Source organism: Salmo salar, chromosome ssa03, assembly GCF_905237065.1.
Source record: "Salmo salar chromosome ssa03, Ssal_v3.1, whole genome shotgun sequence".
NCBI lineage: Eukaryota > Metazoa > Chordata > Actinopteri > Salmoniformes > Salmonidae > Salmo > Salmo salar.
In genome coordinates, this window is record NC_059444.1 from 18,856,469 (window position 1) to 18,872,200 (window position 15,732).

At 44.5% G+C, this 15,732-nt stretch overlaps 1 protein-coding gene across 2 annotated transcripts; it reads left to right on the forward strand.

The window, feature by feature from the left end:
- Window positions 1–726: 726 nt before the first annotated feature.
- LOC106599563 (serotransferrin-2-like) lies at window positions 727–9,953 on the forward strand. 2 transcript variants are annotated; one of them, XM_045714594.1, is made up of 17 exons: window positions 727–960; window positions 1,072–1,223; window positions 1,896–2,021; window positions 2,292–2,483; window positions 4,739–4,868; window positions 5,071–5,126; window positions 5,299–5,462; window positions 6,221–6,371; window positions 6,526–6,689; window positions 7,496–7,592; window positions 7,726–7,746; window positions 7,907–8,068; window positions 8,186–8,339; window positions 8,512–8,579; window positions 8,793–8,974; window positions 9,310–9,502; window positions 9,605–9,953. In XM_045714594.1, exons 2-17 carry the CDS (start codon window positions 1,205–1,207, stop codon window positions 9,649–9,651), a joined length of 1,926 nt encoding a protein of 641 aa, XP_045570550.1. In that variant the 5' UTR covers window positions 727–960; window positions 1,072–1,204; the 3' UTR covers window positions 9,652–9,953. The 2 variants fall into 2 exon arrangements, with proteins under 2 accessions (XP_045570550.1, XP_014046330.2); XM_014190855.2 differs by having other exon boundaries at window positions 1,919–2,021.
- The last annotated feature ends 5,779 nt before the right edge of the window (window positions 9,954–15,732 follow it).

Genomic DNA, 15,732 nt, shown 5'->3' on the forward strand with positions numbered 1-15,732 from the left:
GTGGGAGCCACAAAAAATATGAACTCATCATGAGGTGCAGCAGTTGCTCATGGATCTGCATGTCCTCATGCTTGCCCCCTCTACTTCATCTGCTGTACCTCACCAGTCTGAAAAAGCTGGATAAGAAAAGGCTCATCCTCAGAATTGAGGATTTAGTGCCATCTTGATCTTAGTGCCAAGAAGCTTTTGGGAACTCAACAAACCCTTGGTTGTTTCCTCCGTATTTTTTTCTCTTCCGAATGTATTTATTTGATCTTTATTTATCAAGGCAAGTCAGTTAAAGACAAATTCTTATTTAGATTGACGGCTTAGGAACAGCGGGTTAACTGTCTTGTTCAGGGACAGAAAGACATATTTTTACCTTGTCAGCTCAGGGAACCTTTCGGTTACTAGTCCAACGATCTAACCACTAGGCTACCTGCCTTGTGGAGCTGGGAGGATATACACTCAATTTAATCTAATTTTGCCCTAATTCTCAAGAAAAGATACACCTGTGCCTTTTTTGCCTGAACTACACATTGCTCAACATTTTGATTAGTGATGATGACTATGCTGCAAACACTTGTAGATTGGAAGACTGCTTTGAAATAACAGTTGAAAAACATGAGATATTGCTTAATGTAGGACTATTTATTTTGTGAATTTCCATTATGTGGAAATGTCTGAATTCTGAGTACACACAAAACCACACACACACACACACACACACAGGGAGTGAGCCCCGCGCGCCCACCCCGCCTATGAACAATTAAACGCACCATGTAACATATTGGGAAACCCTAAACAAACTATGGGCTCTTTTCAGCTAAGTCAGCCCACCATGGACCCCAGCCTATTGGTTTTCTATAAAAGCCAGAGTTGCCTTCTAAAACGACCTGCTTTTTCACTCCGGGAATTGTTGACATGGAGACTTGGAGAACATGAAACTGCTTCTCGTCTCAGCGCTGCTGGGGTGCCTAGGTAAGTGGGCTTATACATGCAAAGACAATTACGCATGGAAAAATATCAATAGACATTGATTGCTTTAATTTATATTTCACAATTTTATCATAGCATTTATTCTGTCCTCAGCTACGGCGTATGCTGCCCCAGCTGAGGGAATTGTTAGATGGTGCGTAAAGTCGGAGCAAGAGCTGCGGAAATGCCACGACCTAGCAGCCAAGGTGGCGCAGTTTTCATGTGTGCGGAAGGACGGCTCTTTTGAATGCATCCAAGCCGTCAAGGTGAGAGACTAACTACTTATTTCAGAATCTCTACTATTAAACAGTATTTTAATGTGTGACTTTTGTCATTTCTGACGTGCGTGTTCTTGTGCGTTTTACCTTTGCGCCAGCAAGGTCAGTGAATACAAAACCCCATGGAGTTGCATCGTTACGCACATGGTACATGCATGGTGACTCACGCTTTGATCACACTGAAAATAGTACGCAGCATCATCTGGATATGAATGCAAAAAAAGTTCCACATTCACCTTCTGCTACCATTTCTGTCAAGCCGTCTACGCATACAGTTTGACGCATACGTAAAATAAATCCAACTTATGCACCACACCGAATGCACTGCAACTGCCTCTGCAATGCAATGCTGCAAGGCAAACGCTGCGTTTCATTGGAAGTGAATGTAGTTCTGGTGTACCAAAATGCAAAACACTGTCGGTGTGTTCGATGTGTCACAGTAACGTAAAGAGAGCTTTTATTTGTGCATGTTGTAGTTTACAATTTATTTTTGAGGGATAGTTTCTTGAAGTTCGACAAAAGGTTGAAATTACTAGTCTCTTGTAGAATAGATAGCAGCCCATCTGTAATTTCCAGCCAGCACCAGCTGATCCGCTTGCATTAACAACCTTGTGAGGTGCAGGTCTGTTGTTGTGTGTTTTCTCTCTTTGTCCTTCACAGATGTCTCTCTTCCTCCCTGCAAGGGGGGTGAGGCTGATGCTATCACTCTGGATGGAGGAGATATTTACACAGCTGGCCTCACCAACTACGGCCTGCAGCCCATCATTGCAGAGGACTATGGTGAGGGTAAGCATCTCAAGACCAAGTTCAAGATTTCCTCAACTTTTTCTGTTAAATTGAATGTGTTATACATATTGTTCTCTATAAGGCTTATAGATTCAACATTTCTCTGTCTATTGGTGAATGGAAGAGACTGGGTATACAATGGCCCTTAGCACTTCAGTTGCAAAGATAGGCCAACAGAAAGTTGATTCTGTACTTTGAATCGGATCAAATGGTTTCTGTCTGAATCTGGTTTCTGAACGCTGTATTGATGGCTCCTCTCCTGTCCATCAGACTCTGACACCTGCTATTATGCTGTGGCCGTGGCCAAGAAGGGCACTGCCTTTGGGTTCAACACCCTCCGTGGCAAGAAGTCCTGCCACACCGGGTTGGGCAAATCTGCAGGCTGGAACATTCCCATCGGTACCCTGGTTACTGAGGGCCAGATCCAATGGGCCAGCATCGAGGACAGACCTGTGGAGTCGGGTGAGTGGCTGCACTGCTTTTTGGGTAGTTTATTAATTTCATTAATCTAGCAGGGACTATTATGCGTAATAATCAACATCTCAAACTTGATAGTTATCTTTTATTTTATTTAACCCTTATTTTACCAGGTAAGTTGACTGAGAACATTCTTATTTACAGCAACGACCTAGGGAATAGTTACAGGGGAGATGAATGAGCCAATTGTAAGCTGGGGATGATTAGGTGGCCATGATGGTATGAGAGCCAGATTGGGAATTTAGCCAAGGACACCAGGGTTAACACCCCTACTCTTACGATAAGTGCCATGGGATCTTTTAGTGACCACAGAGAGTCAGGACACCCATTTAACATCCCATCCAAAAGACAGCACCCTACACAGGGCAATGTCTCCAATCATTTGGATATTTCTTTAGACCAGAGGAAAGGGTGCTTCCTACTGGCCCTCCAACACCACTTCCAGCAGCATCTGGTCTCCCATCCAGGGACTGATCAGGACCAACCCTGCTTAGATTCAGTGGCAAGCCATCAGTGGGATGCAGGGTGGTATGCTGCTGGCCTAAACAGTTGCCGTAGTCAATTGTTACCCAGTGGGGAATGTTTGGATTGTTGTTGTGTTTATTCCTCTCTGTCAGTTGGTTAACTTCTCTAGGGCAGGGGGCAGTATTTTGACGTCCGGATGAAAGGCGTGCCGTAGTAAGCTGCCTGCTACTCAGGCTCAGAAGGTAGGATATGCATATTATTAGTAGATTTGGATAGAAAACACTCTAAAACTGTTTGAATGATGTCTGTGAGTATAACAGAACTCATATGGCAGGCAAAAACCTGAGAAACATCCAACCAGGAAGTGTGGAAATCTGAGGTTTGTAGTTTTTCAAGTGATTCCCTATCCAATACACAGTGACTTAGAGTTCATTTTGCACTTCCTAAGGCTTCCAGTAGATGTCAACAGTCTTTAGAATGTTGTTTCATGCTTCTATTGTGAATATTGAGAGAACAAGAGCTCCTGGAGTCAGATGACTGAGAGAATGACATGAGTTCAGTAGCACACGTTCCCGTGAGAGTTAGCTCTGTTCCTTTTCTTTTTTGAAGACAATGGAATCGTCCGGTTGGAATATTATGGAAGATTTATGATAAAAACATCCTAAAGATTGATTCTATACATCGTTTGACATGTTTCTACGAACTGTAATATAATTTTTTTGACTTTTCGTCTGAACTTAATGCGCGAGCACTAGCGCATTTGGAGTACTCGACCGAACGCGCAAACAAAAAAGGAGGTATTTGGACATATACATGGACTTTATCGAAACAAAATAACAATTATTGGGGAACTGGGATTCCTGGGAGTGCATTCTGATGAAGTTCAACAAAGGTAAGTGAATATTTATAAAGTTATTTCTGAGTTTTGTTGATACCACAAAATGGCGGGTTTGGTTTTGTGTCTGAGCGCCGTACTCAGATTATTGCAAAGTGTGCTTTCGCTATAAAGTTTTTTTGAAATATGACACAGCGATTGCATTAAGGAGAAGTGTATCTATAATTCTTTGAATAACAGTTTAATATTTTATCAACGTTTATGATGAATATTTCTGTAAATTGATGTGCTCATTCACCGGAAGTTTTGGGAGGCAAAACATTTCTGAACATTACACGCCAATGTAAAATGGGGTTTTTGGATATAAATATGAACTTTATCGAGCAAAACATACATGTATTGTGTAACATGAAGTCCTATGAGTGTCATCTGATGAAGATCATCAAAGGTTAGTGATTAATTTTATCTGTATTTCTGGTTTTTGTGACTCCTCTCCTTGCTTGGAAAATGGCTGTGTGGTTTTTCTTGTCTAGGCGCTGTCCTAACATAATCTAATGCTATGCTTTCGCCGTAAAGCCTTTTTGAAATCGGACAATGTGGTTGGATTAACGAGAAGATAATCTTTAAAATCGTGTATAATACTTCTATGTTTGAGAAATTTGAATTATGAGATTTTTGTTGTTTTGAATTTGGCGCCCTGCTATTTCACTGGCTGTTGGCAGTGTGTCCCGCAGGTGGGACGGTAGCGTCCGACACACCCCAGACAGGTTAAATATGTGTTGTATATGCTGTACGTTCTGAATATACTGTACAGGGACTGTGTGCTGGTATGCTTAATCCAATCATAGGGTTTTCATAGTCTGCGGTGTGTGTGTGTGTGTGTGTGTGTGTGTGTGTGTGTGTGTGTGTGTGTGTGTGTGTGTGTGTATTTGTTTTGCAGCGGTGAGCGACTTCTTCAATGCCAGCTGTGCTCCAGGAGCCACTAAGGGGTCCAAACTGTGCCAGCTGTGTAAGGGAGACTGCTCCAGGTCTCACAAGGAGCCCTACTATGACCATGCTGGGGCCTTCCAGTGAGTACCAGTCTCTTCCTACCCCTCCTAGATACACCATTACCATCTCTGAATAACTCCATGCTCTGTACACCCATACCTCTCAATCTACCCTATTTGGAATCGGCAGATATTTGTATCCTTTCTCCTTCTATCAGTACTCTCTATCTCCCTCTACCTGCTCTGGATTGGCCACTAACTGTGTGTATTTTTGCCTCACGAGGTGCCTGAAAGATGGAGCTGGAGATGTTGCCTTCATCAATCCCCTGGCTGTGCCTGGTGAGTTTTTAAAGCGTTAGCTAGCATACCGATATTGAATTACAACTGTAAAATGCAAACTCTGGATCTAGAATTACAATTATAATTGTGGCAAACTATGTTAATGCTTAGTGTAAATGTCCAAACCACTCACACGTCACCTACTATACAACCTCCTATTACCTGCTTGCAGCCCCAGAGAAGGCAAGCTATGAGTTGCTGTGCAAGGATGGCACCAGAGCTTCCATCGACAGCTACAAGACCTGCCACCTGGCCAGAGTACCCGCCCACGCTGTGGTCAGCCGCAAGGACCCCGAACTGGCCAATCGCATCTACAACAAACTGGTGGCCGTCAAGGTACTGGACATTACTGTCACCTGTCATCGCTGTCACCTGAGTACTGATCTAGGATCAGTTGAGCCTTATAGAGCATTACGAATATGACCAGGGGCATCATTTATCAAGCTTTTGCAGCATTTACTTTTACATTGTTTATTGAACAATCAGTCTTGCAGAATGCGCGGCCATTGTTTGACACTCGCTATAGGTGGCATGAATTTTTCACAGCAGAAGTTTTAAACATTCTCCCCACAACTGTACAGAAATGTGATCAAATTTGCCATTGTGCTTTTAAAAAACGGTCATGATCCACTTCCAAAACCTCCAAATCATACAGCAAATGAGGGTGTTTCTATTACCATCAATGGCGAAGAGAGGGCATTTCCAGGTGGGGTTGTAACACTCGTTCACGAGCACACAAATATAGTACGGCTCTGCTTTATCAATGAAAACATGCTATATGTTTGATAAATCCAAATACTTTGTTGCACACACAAATCCTAGAAGCTCCACGTACACCAGAATTTAGTGAGACATTTATACACGCTTGATAAATGAGGCCCCACGTCCCACATTAGCATTCCTACGCTGAGATTTTTCTGAACAAGGGGCCTGGAGTCTTTTCTGACCATGTGACCTGGGGGCCGAGAGTGTTTCCACCTCAGGTCACATGTTCAGGATAAACTCTTGGCCCTAAACATCACAACTGACACTGACAGATACACCAAGATGAACAAAATCACACAATGTGTGTTCACTCATTTGTGCCCCAACAGGACTTCAATCTGTTCTCCTCTGATGGTTATGCAGCCAAGAACCTGATGTTCAAGGACTCCACTCAGAAACTAGTACAGCTGCCAACAACCACCGACTCCTTCCTCTACCTGGGAGCTGAGTACATGAGCACTATCCGCTCCCTGAAAAAATGTGAGGCCACACATGCATGCACACACACATGTACTTTTACACACACACACACACACACACACACACACACACACACACACACACACACACACACACACACACACACGTCTTAGACTGTTAGGTCATCGCTATCTCCCCAACATTTGCTTTTCAGCGCAGGCCACAGGTGCCAGCTCCAGGCCTATCAAATGGTGTGCTGTGGGCCATGCCGAGAAGGTCAAGTGTGACACCTGGACAATCAACAGCTTCGCAGATGGTGAAATCAAGATCGACTGCCAGGACGCACCCACAGTGGAGGAATGCATCAAGAAGATCATGGTAAGGCTATGGGAGAAGATCATGGTAAGGCTATGGGAGAAGGTCGTGGTAAGGCTATGGGAGAAGATCGTGGTAAGGCTATGGGAGAAGATCGTGGTAAGGCTATGGGAGAAGATCGTGGTAAGGCTATGGGAGAAGATCGTGGTAAGGCTATGGGAGAAGATCGTGGTAAGGCTATGGGAGAAGATCGTGGTAAGGCTATGGGAGAAGATCGTGGTAAGGCTATGGGAGAAGATCGTGGTAAGGCTATGGGAGAAGATCGTGGTAAGGCTATGGGAGAAGATCGTGGTAAGGCTATGGGAGAAGATCGTGGTAAGGCTGTGGGAGAAGATCGTGGTAAGGCTGTGGGAGAAGATTGTGGTAAGGCTGTGGGAGAAGATCGTGGTAAGGCTATGGGAGAAGAACATGGTAAGGCTGTGGGGGAAGATCATGGTAAGGCTGTGGGGGAAGATCATGGTAAGGCTGTGGGAGAAGATCATGGTAAGGCTATGGGAGAAGAACATGGTAAGGCTATGGGAGAAGAGAGGTCCTCTATAGCTCTGTTGGTAGAGCATGGCAGGATAGTGAGTTCATTTCCAGGGACCACCCATTGGTAAAGAATTTATACACGCATGACTAAGTTGCTTTGAAGAAAAGCGTTTGCTAATTATATATATTATTATTAGAGGGTGAGGGTGGATAAAAAGTTTTATTAACAAGGTGGTATGTGCACTTTATAGTTTGTTCTTTCGCAAGTAATTCCCTTAATCTAATTTTCTTTCGTTCCTTCCTTTCCGCTATTTCTATTTTGTTTTCTCTTTCCACAGCGTAAAGAGGCAGATGCCATAGCGGTGGATGGTGGGGAGGTGTACACTGCTGGAAAATGTGGTCTGGTCCCTGTCATGGTGGAGCAGTATGATGCAGGTATGACACACACACACACACACACACACACACACACTAATATCATCGATGTGTCTTCCCCTCTCCCTTTCTATCCTCTCCTGCTCTGCCTCAACAATGTTAACATGCAGATTTTCTCTCTCTCTCCTCACAGATCTGTGCAGCGCCCCTGGTGGTAAGTACACATGCTTACACCTGCTCCCTCACCAAACACAGACCATACTATAATGCTACAGTATTGCTACAGTAAGATTTATTGGGCCGGCTTCACGAACACCGATCAAGCCTAGTGCTGGACTTTCTCTTTCACCTCTTCCCTCTGTGTATCCTCTCAGAGGCGTCATCCTACTATGCGGTGGCGGTGGCAAAGAAGGGATCTGGGCTGACCTGGAAAACCCTGAAGGGCAAGAGGTCATGCCACACCGGCTTGGGCAGGACCGCAGGCTGGAACATACCCATGGGTCTCATCCACCAGGAGACTAAAGACTGCGACTTCAGTGAGTGGGCAGCTGTGTGTGTGTGTGTGTGTTTATAATATGTGTCATTCTATACTTGTGTACTGGTATGTCTATGAATGTACTTAATCTCATACTGTGTCTCCTTCCTGAATTCAGCTAAGTACTTCAGTAAGGGCTGTGCTCCTGGATCTGAGGTGGGCTCTCCCTTCTGTGCCCAGTGTAAGGGCAGTGGGAAGGCCAGGGGAGGAGATGAGGACAGGTGCAAAGCCAGGTCTGAAGAGCAGTACTACGGCTATACTGGAGCCTTCAGGTAGGGGGCGCCACCACAACGGTGGATTCAATAGTGGAGCTGATAGTTGAGTCCTTCACCAGGATCTTTCTAATAGTGATGGCGGACTGTACAAAACAAAATATATTTGTTGGCCTATAGTATATTTCTCACTCTTTTATACATCTAATTGTCTGTCTTGATATCCTTCCAGATGTCTGGTTGAAGGTGCTGGAGATGTTGCCTTCATTAAACACACTATTGTACCAGAGAGCACTGATGGTGTGTTTCTTATCCACATACAGATGTTCTGCTGCCCTATTTTCATCTCTCTCTCATGCTCCTCAGCTTCACTCCTCTCTCTCCTATAGATGAATCTCAACTCATCGTAATTTCTCTCATACACTTTCTATGGCTCTCTGTATCTGTGGCTCTCTGTATCTGAAAACAAAGTCTTCAACTCTCTCCTTTCTATCTATCCATCCTTCCCTGTAGGTAATGGTCCAGATTGGGCAAAGGACCTGAAGTCCTCTGACTTTGAACTACTCTGCCAAGATGGTACTACTCAGCCAGTCACAAAGTTCAGTGAGTGCCACCTGGGCAAGGTGGCCGCCAATGCTGTGATAACACGCCCAGAGACCCGTGGAGACGTTGTGTCCATCCTTCTGGAGCTGCAGGTGGGTGTTAAGACTTATAGCCAGATCTGGTTCTACTTAAGACAACTCCTTAGTCGGTTTAGCCAAGGATGAGCAACTCTAGTACGAGAGGGATACAGAGTTTAAGGTTTTGTCTCAGCTCAGCACTAACCCACTGGAACATAAGCCTGCGTATACTGTGGCCCTCCAGTTTTCCCATTTCCACCCATGATCCCCAAGCTGATCTAAGATCAGTTTTGGTTAATTGGGGGGGGGTCTATTAAATACACATTTAGCATAAGAAATAGTCTAAAATATCATTTTTAAGGTTTATCATTGATTTAACCACCAAGTAAATATTTTCTCCCTGTGTTTAGGCCAAGTTCGGCTCAAGCGGCAGCGATTCCTCATTTAGAATGTTCCAGTCTTCTGTTGAAAAGAACTTTCTCTTCAAGGATTCCACAAAGTGTCTCCAGGAGATCCCAAAAGGCACCAAATTCCAGGATTTCCTTGGGAAAGAGTACATGATCGCCATGCAATCGCTCAGGAAGTGCTCCGACAGTACCTCAGGTAGAGTCCCATTACGTGACAACCTTACACACACACACACACACTGTATAAAGGACATATCTGCATCTAAAGCTAAAACCTGTTCTCCCATTCCCCCCTCAGATTTGGAGAAGGCATGCACTTTCCATTCCTGCCAGCAGAAGGAATAGTGGCTCTCACCTTTGTGGCAAACACACACTCGCTCTCCCAACCCCTCAACGTTCAAGCAACCTAAGCAGTAAATGTAGATGAAACTGAATTCAGTTGAGAATTTGTTTTGTACAAAACAACAAAACAATCTTGTATGAAAATGTGCTTTACATTCCTTTGATAAAACAAGTGTTAAATGAATTAAGCTAAATGACTACTACTGTTTGCCTTGTAGTTGAACTGTTAACCAAACAAGAACTGGTTATGGTAGTATTTCTAGATTACAGGTTTCTGAAATAATAAAATCACCTTTTTTATTCTCCGTCCTGCTCAGTCCAACCAAACCAGTCCCAACCAAATACTGAGGTCCAATTCACATTTGTTTTGGTTGTTGTTCAATGAATTGGCCAACTGCTTTGGCTTACTTTCTTGAAATAAAGTGTACCCTTTTTCACAAGCTATTTTTTGTAATAATTTTATTGATGTATATCTATAAAGTAATAGGTTTTATTAGTTTGTCAGACATGGTACCCAGCTATGGTTTCTCATGAACATTCATGCGACTATATACAGTCGTGGCCAAAAGTTGAGAATGACAGAAATATTAATTTCCACAAAGTTTGCTGCTTCAGTGTCTTTAGATATTTTATCGATGTCACTATGGAATACTGAAGTATAATTACAAGCATTTCAAGTGTCAATACAGAATAACTATCTTCAAAGTAATGACTCTGGACGTTGGGTTTGAAATAAAAGCTTATTTTAGTAATAATACTTGTTCACATTACATTTAACAACTTTAGATTCTACAAAACAATAAAAGTTGGTTGCTAGCGAAAAGTCAGGATAGTCACTTGACATAACTTACGCTCTCTCTCTAGTTCATGTCGCAAGGTATTCTGGAACTTGCAGTCAAAAGCGTAATTCAATACTAACCAATACAACAAAATATGTATGTAGTTCTCTCAATCTCCAACACACAAATTCTAATACAATTACATATGTAATTAACTGTAAAGAAAAAATCTTTAGATACAGCTCAATGAATTAACTTAAACAATAACTCTGTAACCCATTAAAGTTACAACAGTCAAAGGCTTTTATTGACAATTACATGAAGTTGATGCAAAGAGTCAATATTTGCAGTGTTGACCCTTCTTTTTCAAGACCTCTGCAATCCACCCAGGCATGCTGTCAATTAACTTCTGGGCCACATCCTGACTGATGGCAGCCCATTCTTGCATAATCAATGTTTGGAGGGTTTTTGTTTGTCCACCCGCCTCTTGACGATTGACCACAAGTTCTCAATGGGATTAAGGTCTGGGGAGTTTCCTGGCCATGGACCCAAAATATTGGTGTTTTGTTCCCACAAGCCACTTAGTTATCACTTTTGCCTTATGGCAAGGTGCTCCATCATGCTGGAAAAGGCATTGTTCATCACCAAACTGTTCCTGGATGGTTGGGAGAAGTTGCTCTCAGAGGATGTGTTGGTACCATTCTTTATTCATGGCTGTGATCTTAGGCAAAACAGTGAGTGAGCCCACTCCCTTGGCTGAGAAGCAACCCCACACATGAATGGTCTCAGGATGACAGAGTGACCTCCATCCTTGTCCTCGTCAACACTCACACCTGTGTTAACGAGAGAATCACTGACATGATGTCAGCTGGTCCTTTTGTGGAAGGGCTGAAACGCAGTGGAAATGTTTTTTGGGGGATTAAGTTAATTTGCATGGCAAAGAGGGACTTTGCAATTAATTGCAATTCATCTGATCACTCTTCATAACATTCTGGAGTATATGAAAATTGCCATCATACAAACTGAGGCATCAGACTTTGTGAAAATTAATATTTGTGTCATTCTCAAAACTTTTGACTGTACTACCCTTAAAGTTTGGGGTCACTTAGAAATGTTAATGAAAGAAAAGCCATTTTTTTGTTCATTAAAATAACATCATATTGATCAGAAATACAGTGTAGACATTGTTAATGTTGGAAATTATTATTGTAGCTAGAAACAGCAGATTTTTCATGGAATATCTACATAGGCGTATAGAGGCCCATTATCAGCAACCATCACTCCTGTGTTCCAATGGCATGTTGTGTTAGCTAATCCAAGTTGATCATTTTAAAAGGCTAATTGATCATTAGAAAACCCTTTTGCAATTATGTTAGCACAGCTGAAAACTGTTGTCCTGATTAAATAAGCAATAAAACTGGCCTTCTTTAGACTAGTTGAGTATCTGGAGCAACAGCATTTGTGGGTTTGATTACAGGCTCAAAATGGCAAAAAACAAAGAACTTTCTTCTGAAACTCGTCAGTCTATTCTTGTTCTGAGAAATGAAGGCTATTCCATGTGAGAAAATGCCAAGAAACTGAAGATCTTGTACAACGCTGTGTACTACTCCCTTCACAGAACAGCGCAAACTGGCTCTAACCAGAATAGAAAGAGGAGTGGGAGCTCCTTGGTCATGTGACCTAATGACCTCAAACAAGGTTCAGAATGTCCACTGACTACCCTTTTATATTGCACACCATTTTATTTGTCCCTTTTCATCTCAGGTGATTTTGCATGAATTTTTTATTTCTTATTTCAATAGTTCCTTGGTCATGTGACCTACTGACCTCAAACTACTTTCAGAATGTCCACGGACTGGCGGAGACGGGCGCCGCGAGGAGTCCAGTGCGGTAACGTGACCATCCCAGAGAAGCTGACGGGAGCCCCTGGGAGAGTTCTCTTTCTTTGTGAAGGGCAGGGCGCCCTGGAATGGGTTCACCCCGAGAGAGGGGCCCAAGCCCTGGAAAGCGTTGCGGTTCCGGCGGCATCCGGTGAGCTCTCGCTGGCCCTTGAAATTCCGGGGGAGAGGGTGTAAATCTCGTGCCGGGCTGTACCCATATCCGTAGCAGGTCTCCAAGGTGAACAGCCTCTGGCATGTTAGAACAATGTAGGTAAGGGAAGACGGCAAAGTCAGATCCATAACTTCTGGAAAATAGTACCGTATCCCTTGGAGGGCTCTTCCAACCCCTACTCTGTGTGTCTCCTGTTTGAGGGAGTCTCTCCAATGGCTAGGAGACAAACTGTCTCTAGCATGTTAGAACAGGGGGGTAAGGGAGATAACGAGGTAGCTCTCTAGCAGGGCTCTTCCAATCCCCCCCTGTATGTCACCTGTTTTCAGGTGTCGCTAACGATGCAAACCAAATGGGAGTTACCTCGGAACTAGTCTGTACGCAAAGAGAGTCCTGCATATGGTAACAGCTGTTGATCGTCATCGGAAGGCGTCAGTCGGTCCTGGAATATGGAGCATTCAGTCAAGCATGAAAATGTGAGGGCGGTTCCACCAGACTCAATGATTTTCTGCGGGGCTCTTGTAAATTAATCCTGACCTTGACAGGAAGCCAATCAGAGAATGATGGCTCGAATGCATCCCTGGCTTTGGCTGGGAGGGGGGAGTTAAGTCCTGGAAGACGGCTGATGAAAGTGTAGTACTGGCGTCAGTCTGATCACACAGAGGGGCTGTGGTGAAACGTTTAAACACGCGTCCCCTGTATACTTAGCTAACTCTAAACTGCAAAGGTTTGAATTGAATGCTGGCTTTGGCTGGACCCACTAACAGTGGAGCACTAAATGGAGATGGAATGTGCTTAGGTCTCAGGTCCGCCAGGGTGTGGGACTCTACACATTCTATGTGGGAGCTGTCCTCCACGCTCCTTGGAGCATGTAGTGGAGATGGCATGTGCCTTACCATTAGCTGACACTACCAGGCCTCAGGCTTGCCTGAGTGCGGGACACCACACATTGTAGGTGGGGAAGTCTCCTCTACGCTCACTAGACTCGAGGCAGAGACTAAACCCATTGGCCCCGCAGTGAATAGGGCATTGCATGGATCTGGCTCATGCCCTACGAAGTGGGGAGAGGTTTCTCCAGTTTGTCCTGGGAGGAAGGCCTACATCTGATGTGGGTAGTACCATTCATGCCCTTTGATTTGCTGTGGACCCATAAAATGGACGGAAGAAGCCTAGGTTCCCACTGGGCATGGATCACTGAATGTCAACTTGATGAAATTCAAAGGAGCATACCCACCTTTCGCGGTCGCACTCAAATCACCCAAGCACATTTGGTGTATGTGCTTGGCTGAGGAGCCAATGGTGCGAAGCTACCATCTGTGGGATTATGACTGAATGCCTCTGTCAGAATCCCCCCTAAACGTAACGATACCATAGCGCCACGGATCTTCGGTTGGCCCGGGATAGCCTGCCTCTTTTGGCAGGTGAGTAGAGCCGTTCGTGACGGGGTTGGGGTGCGTCCGGATGAGTTGCCGCCCCTCTCCTGATGCGCACTTCATGTTTATGGGGAACCTGGTGCTAAATCACTCGTAGACGACCTGATTCCGGGTCAGGGTTTCATACGTAGCAAAGCAGTTCACTCGCTGCGATCTATTATAAGTCAGCCCTCGATCCAAACTTTTGTCTGAGACGGAAGGCGTCTTCCTCCACCATCCTTCTTCTTCTTTACTTACGGCTTACCAGGTGCACGCAGAAGGGCCACGGGCCAGAGGCCAGACACAAAGTGTGAGAGAGCCAAGGCAGGCTGGTAGAAGACGTAAGACATTGACATGGGGCTCTGGATAGGTAGGAGGCTTGGTGGTGGTCGCCCATCCGCCCGAGCCTGTCCTCTGGTGGGACTGTGAGTCAAGGTGGGACTCGCTGTGGAAGTCAAAGTGTCACCAGGTGCACGAGAAGGCCTCCCCCAAGGCGGTGGGCACTCAGAGTCCAAGCAGGGGCGGCCGGACTTGGGGCAGCAATCAGGCTGTGGAGGTTGGAGTGGGGACTTAGTCTCTGAGCGGAAAAAAGCGGGCTGGTCACCAGGTGCACAGAGCCTGTTTCGGGTTCCTGACTGTGGGAATATTTCGACGTCTTAGTGTCCGGGGAGGGGTGCATAAGTGTGGGTGCACCGGTTTGCAAGGTTATGGAGATGGCTGAGCCCCGGCCAGGACACGGAGATGGGTGATTCCTAGTGAGAGGGGTGTTTGACTGGGTAGGGAGAGTAGGTGTGGAGGCCTGGAGGTCTATAGTTCCGGGTAGTAAGCTATACACTTTCAGGCCCAGGGAGAGGGTGGCAGGCAGGCGGGCATGGAAGGTAGGCCTAGAGTTAGAGGTCACCAGGTCAATAGAGGCCCCAGGGAAAAGGCCCAACTGAATAGGTGTGTGAGTGATCCTGTCCTTCAGGGGGGGCAGAGCAGGCAAATGAATGTAAAATCGTGTGAGATTAAAATGTATAAAATAAAGGGTGTGCAGTGTGTAGGCCCACTGAATGTACATTCTGAACCTTGTTTGAGGTCAGTAGGTCACATGACCAAGGAGCAATTGAAATTAGAAACATAGAAAAACATAGAAAATTCATGTAAAATCACCTGAGATGACAATTGATGAACAAAAGGGTGTGCAATATATAAGCTAGTAAGTGGATGTTCTGAAAGCAGTTTGAGGGTTTTAGGTCACATGAAGTTGAAGTAAAAAACATTGAAAAACATTGACAATTAATGTAAAATCGCGTGATGAAAATGGACAAATAAAAGGTTGTATTACATATAAGGATACTCAATGGATATTTTGAAAGTAGTTTGAGGGTTGTAGGTCATATGACCAAGGAGCTATTGAAATGTGAAACTTTTTAATATTCTCGTAAAATCTCATGAGATCCAAATGGACAAACAAAAGGGTCTGCAATGTGTAGGCCCACTGAGTGTACATTATGAACCTTGTTTGAGGTGTGTGGGTCACATGAACAAGGCGCTATTGAATTAAAAAATAGTATGAGATGTAAATTGACAAAAAAAAGTGTGTGCAATCGGGTTCTGCCATCGGGTTAGCTAGAACCAGTTTTGAAAGTTGGTTACAGAGCAATGGTAACAGAGCTATTGAAATTTGAAATGGTTTATTTGGCACTATATTGACAGTCCCTAACTGCGGTTGGTGGACATAAGGAAATCTACATGCAAATATCCATTGAATATCCAACCTGAATCTGTCTTTACCTCGGTGCATGCTGCCCCAGCTGAGGGAAATGTGAAATGGTGCGTAATGTCAGAGCAAGAGTTGTAGA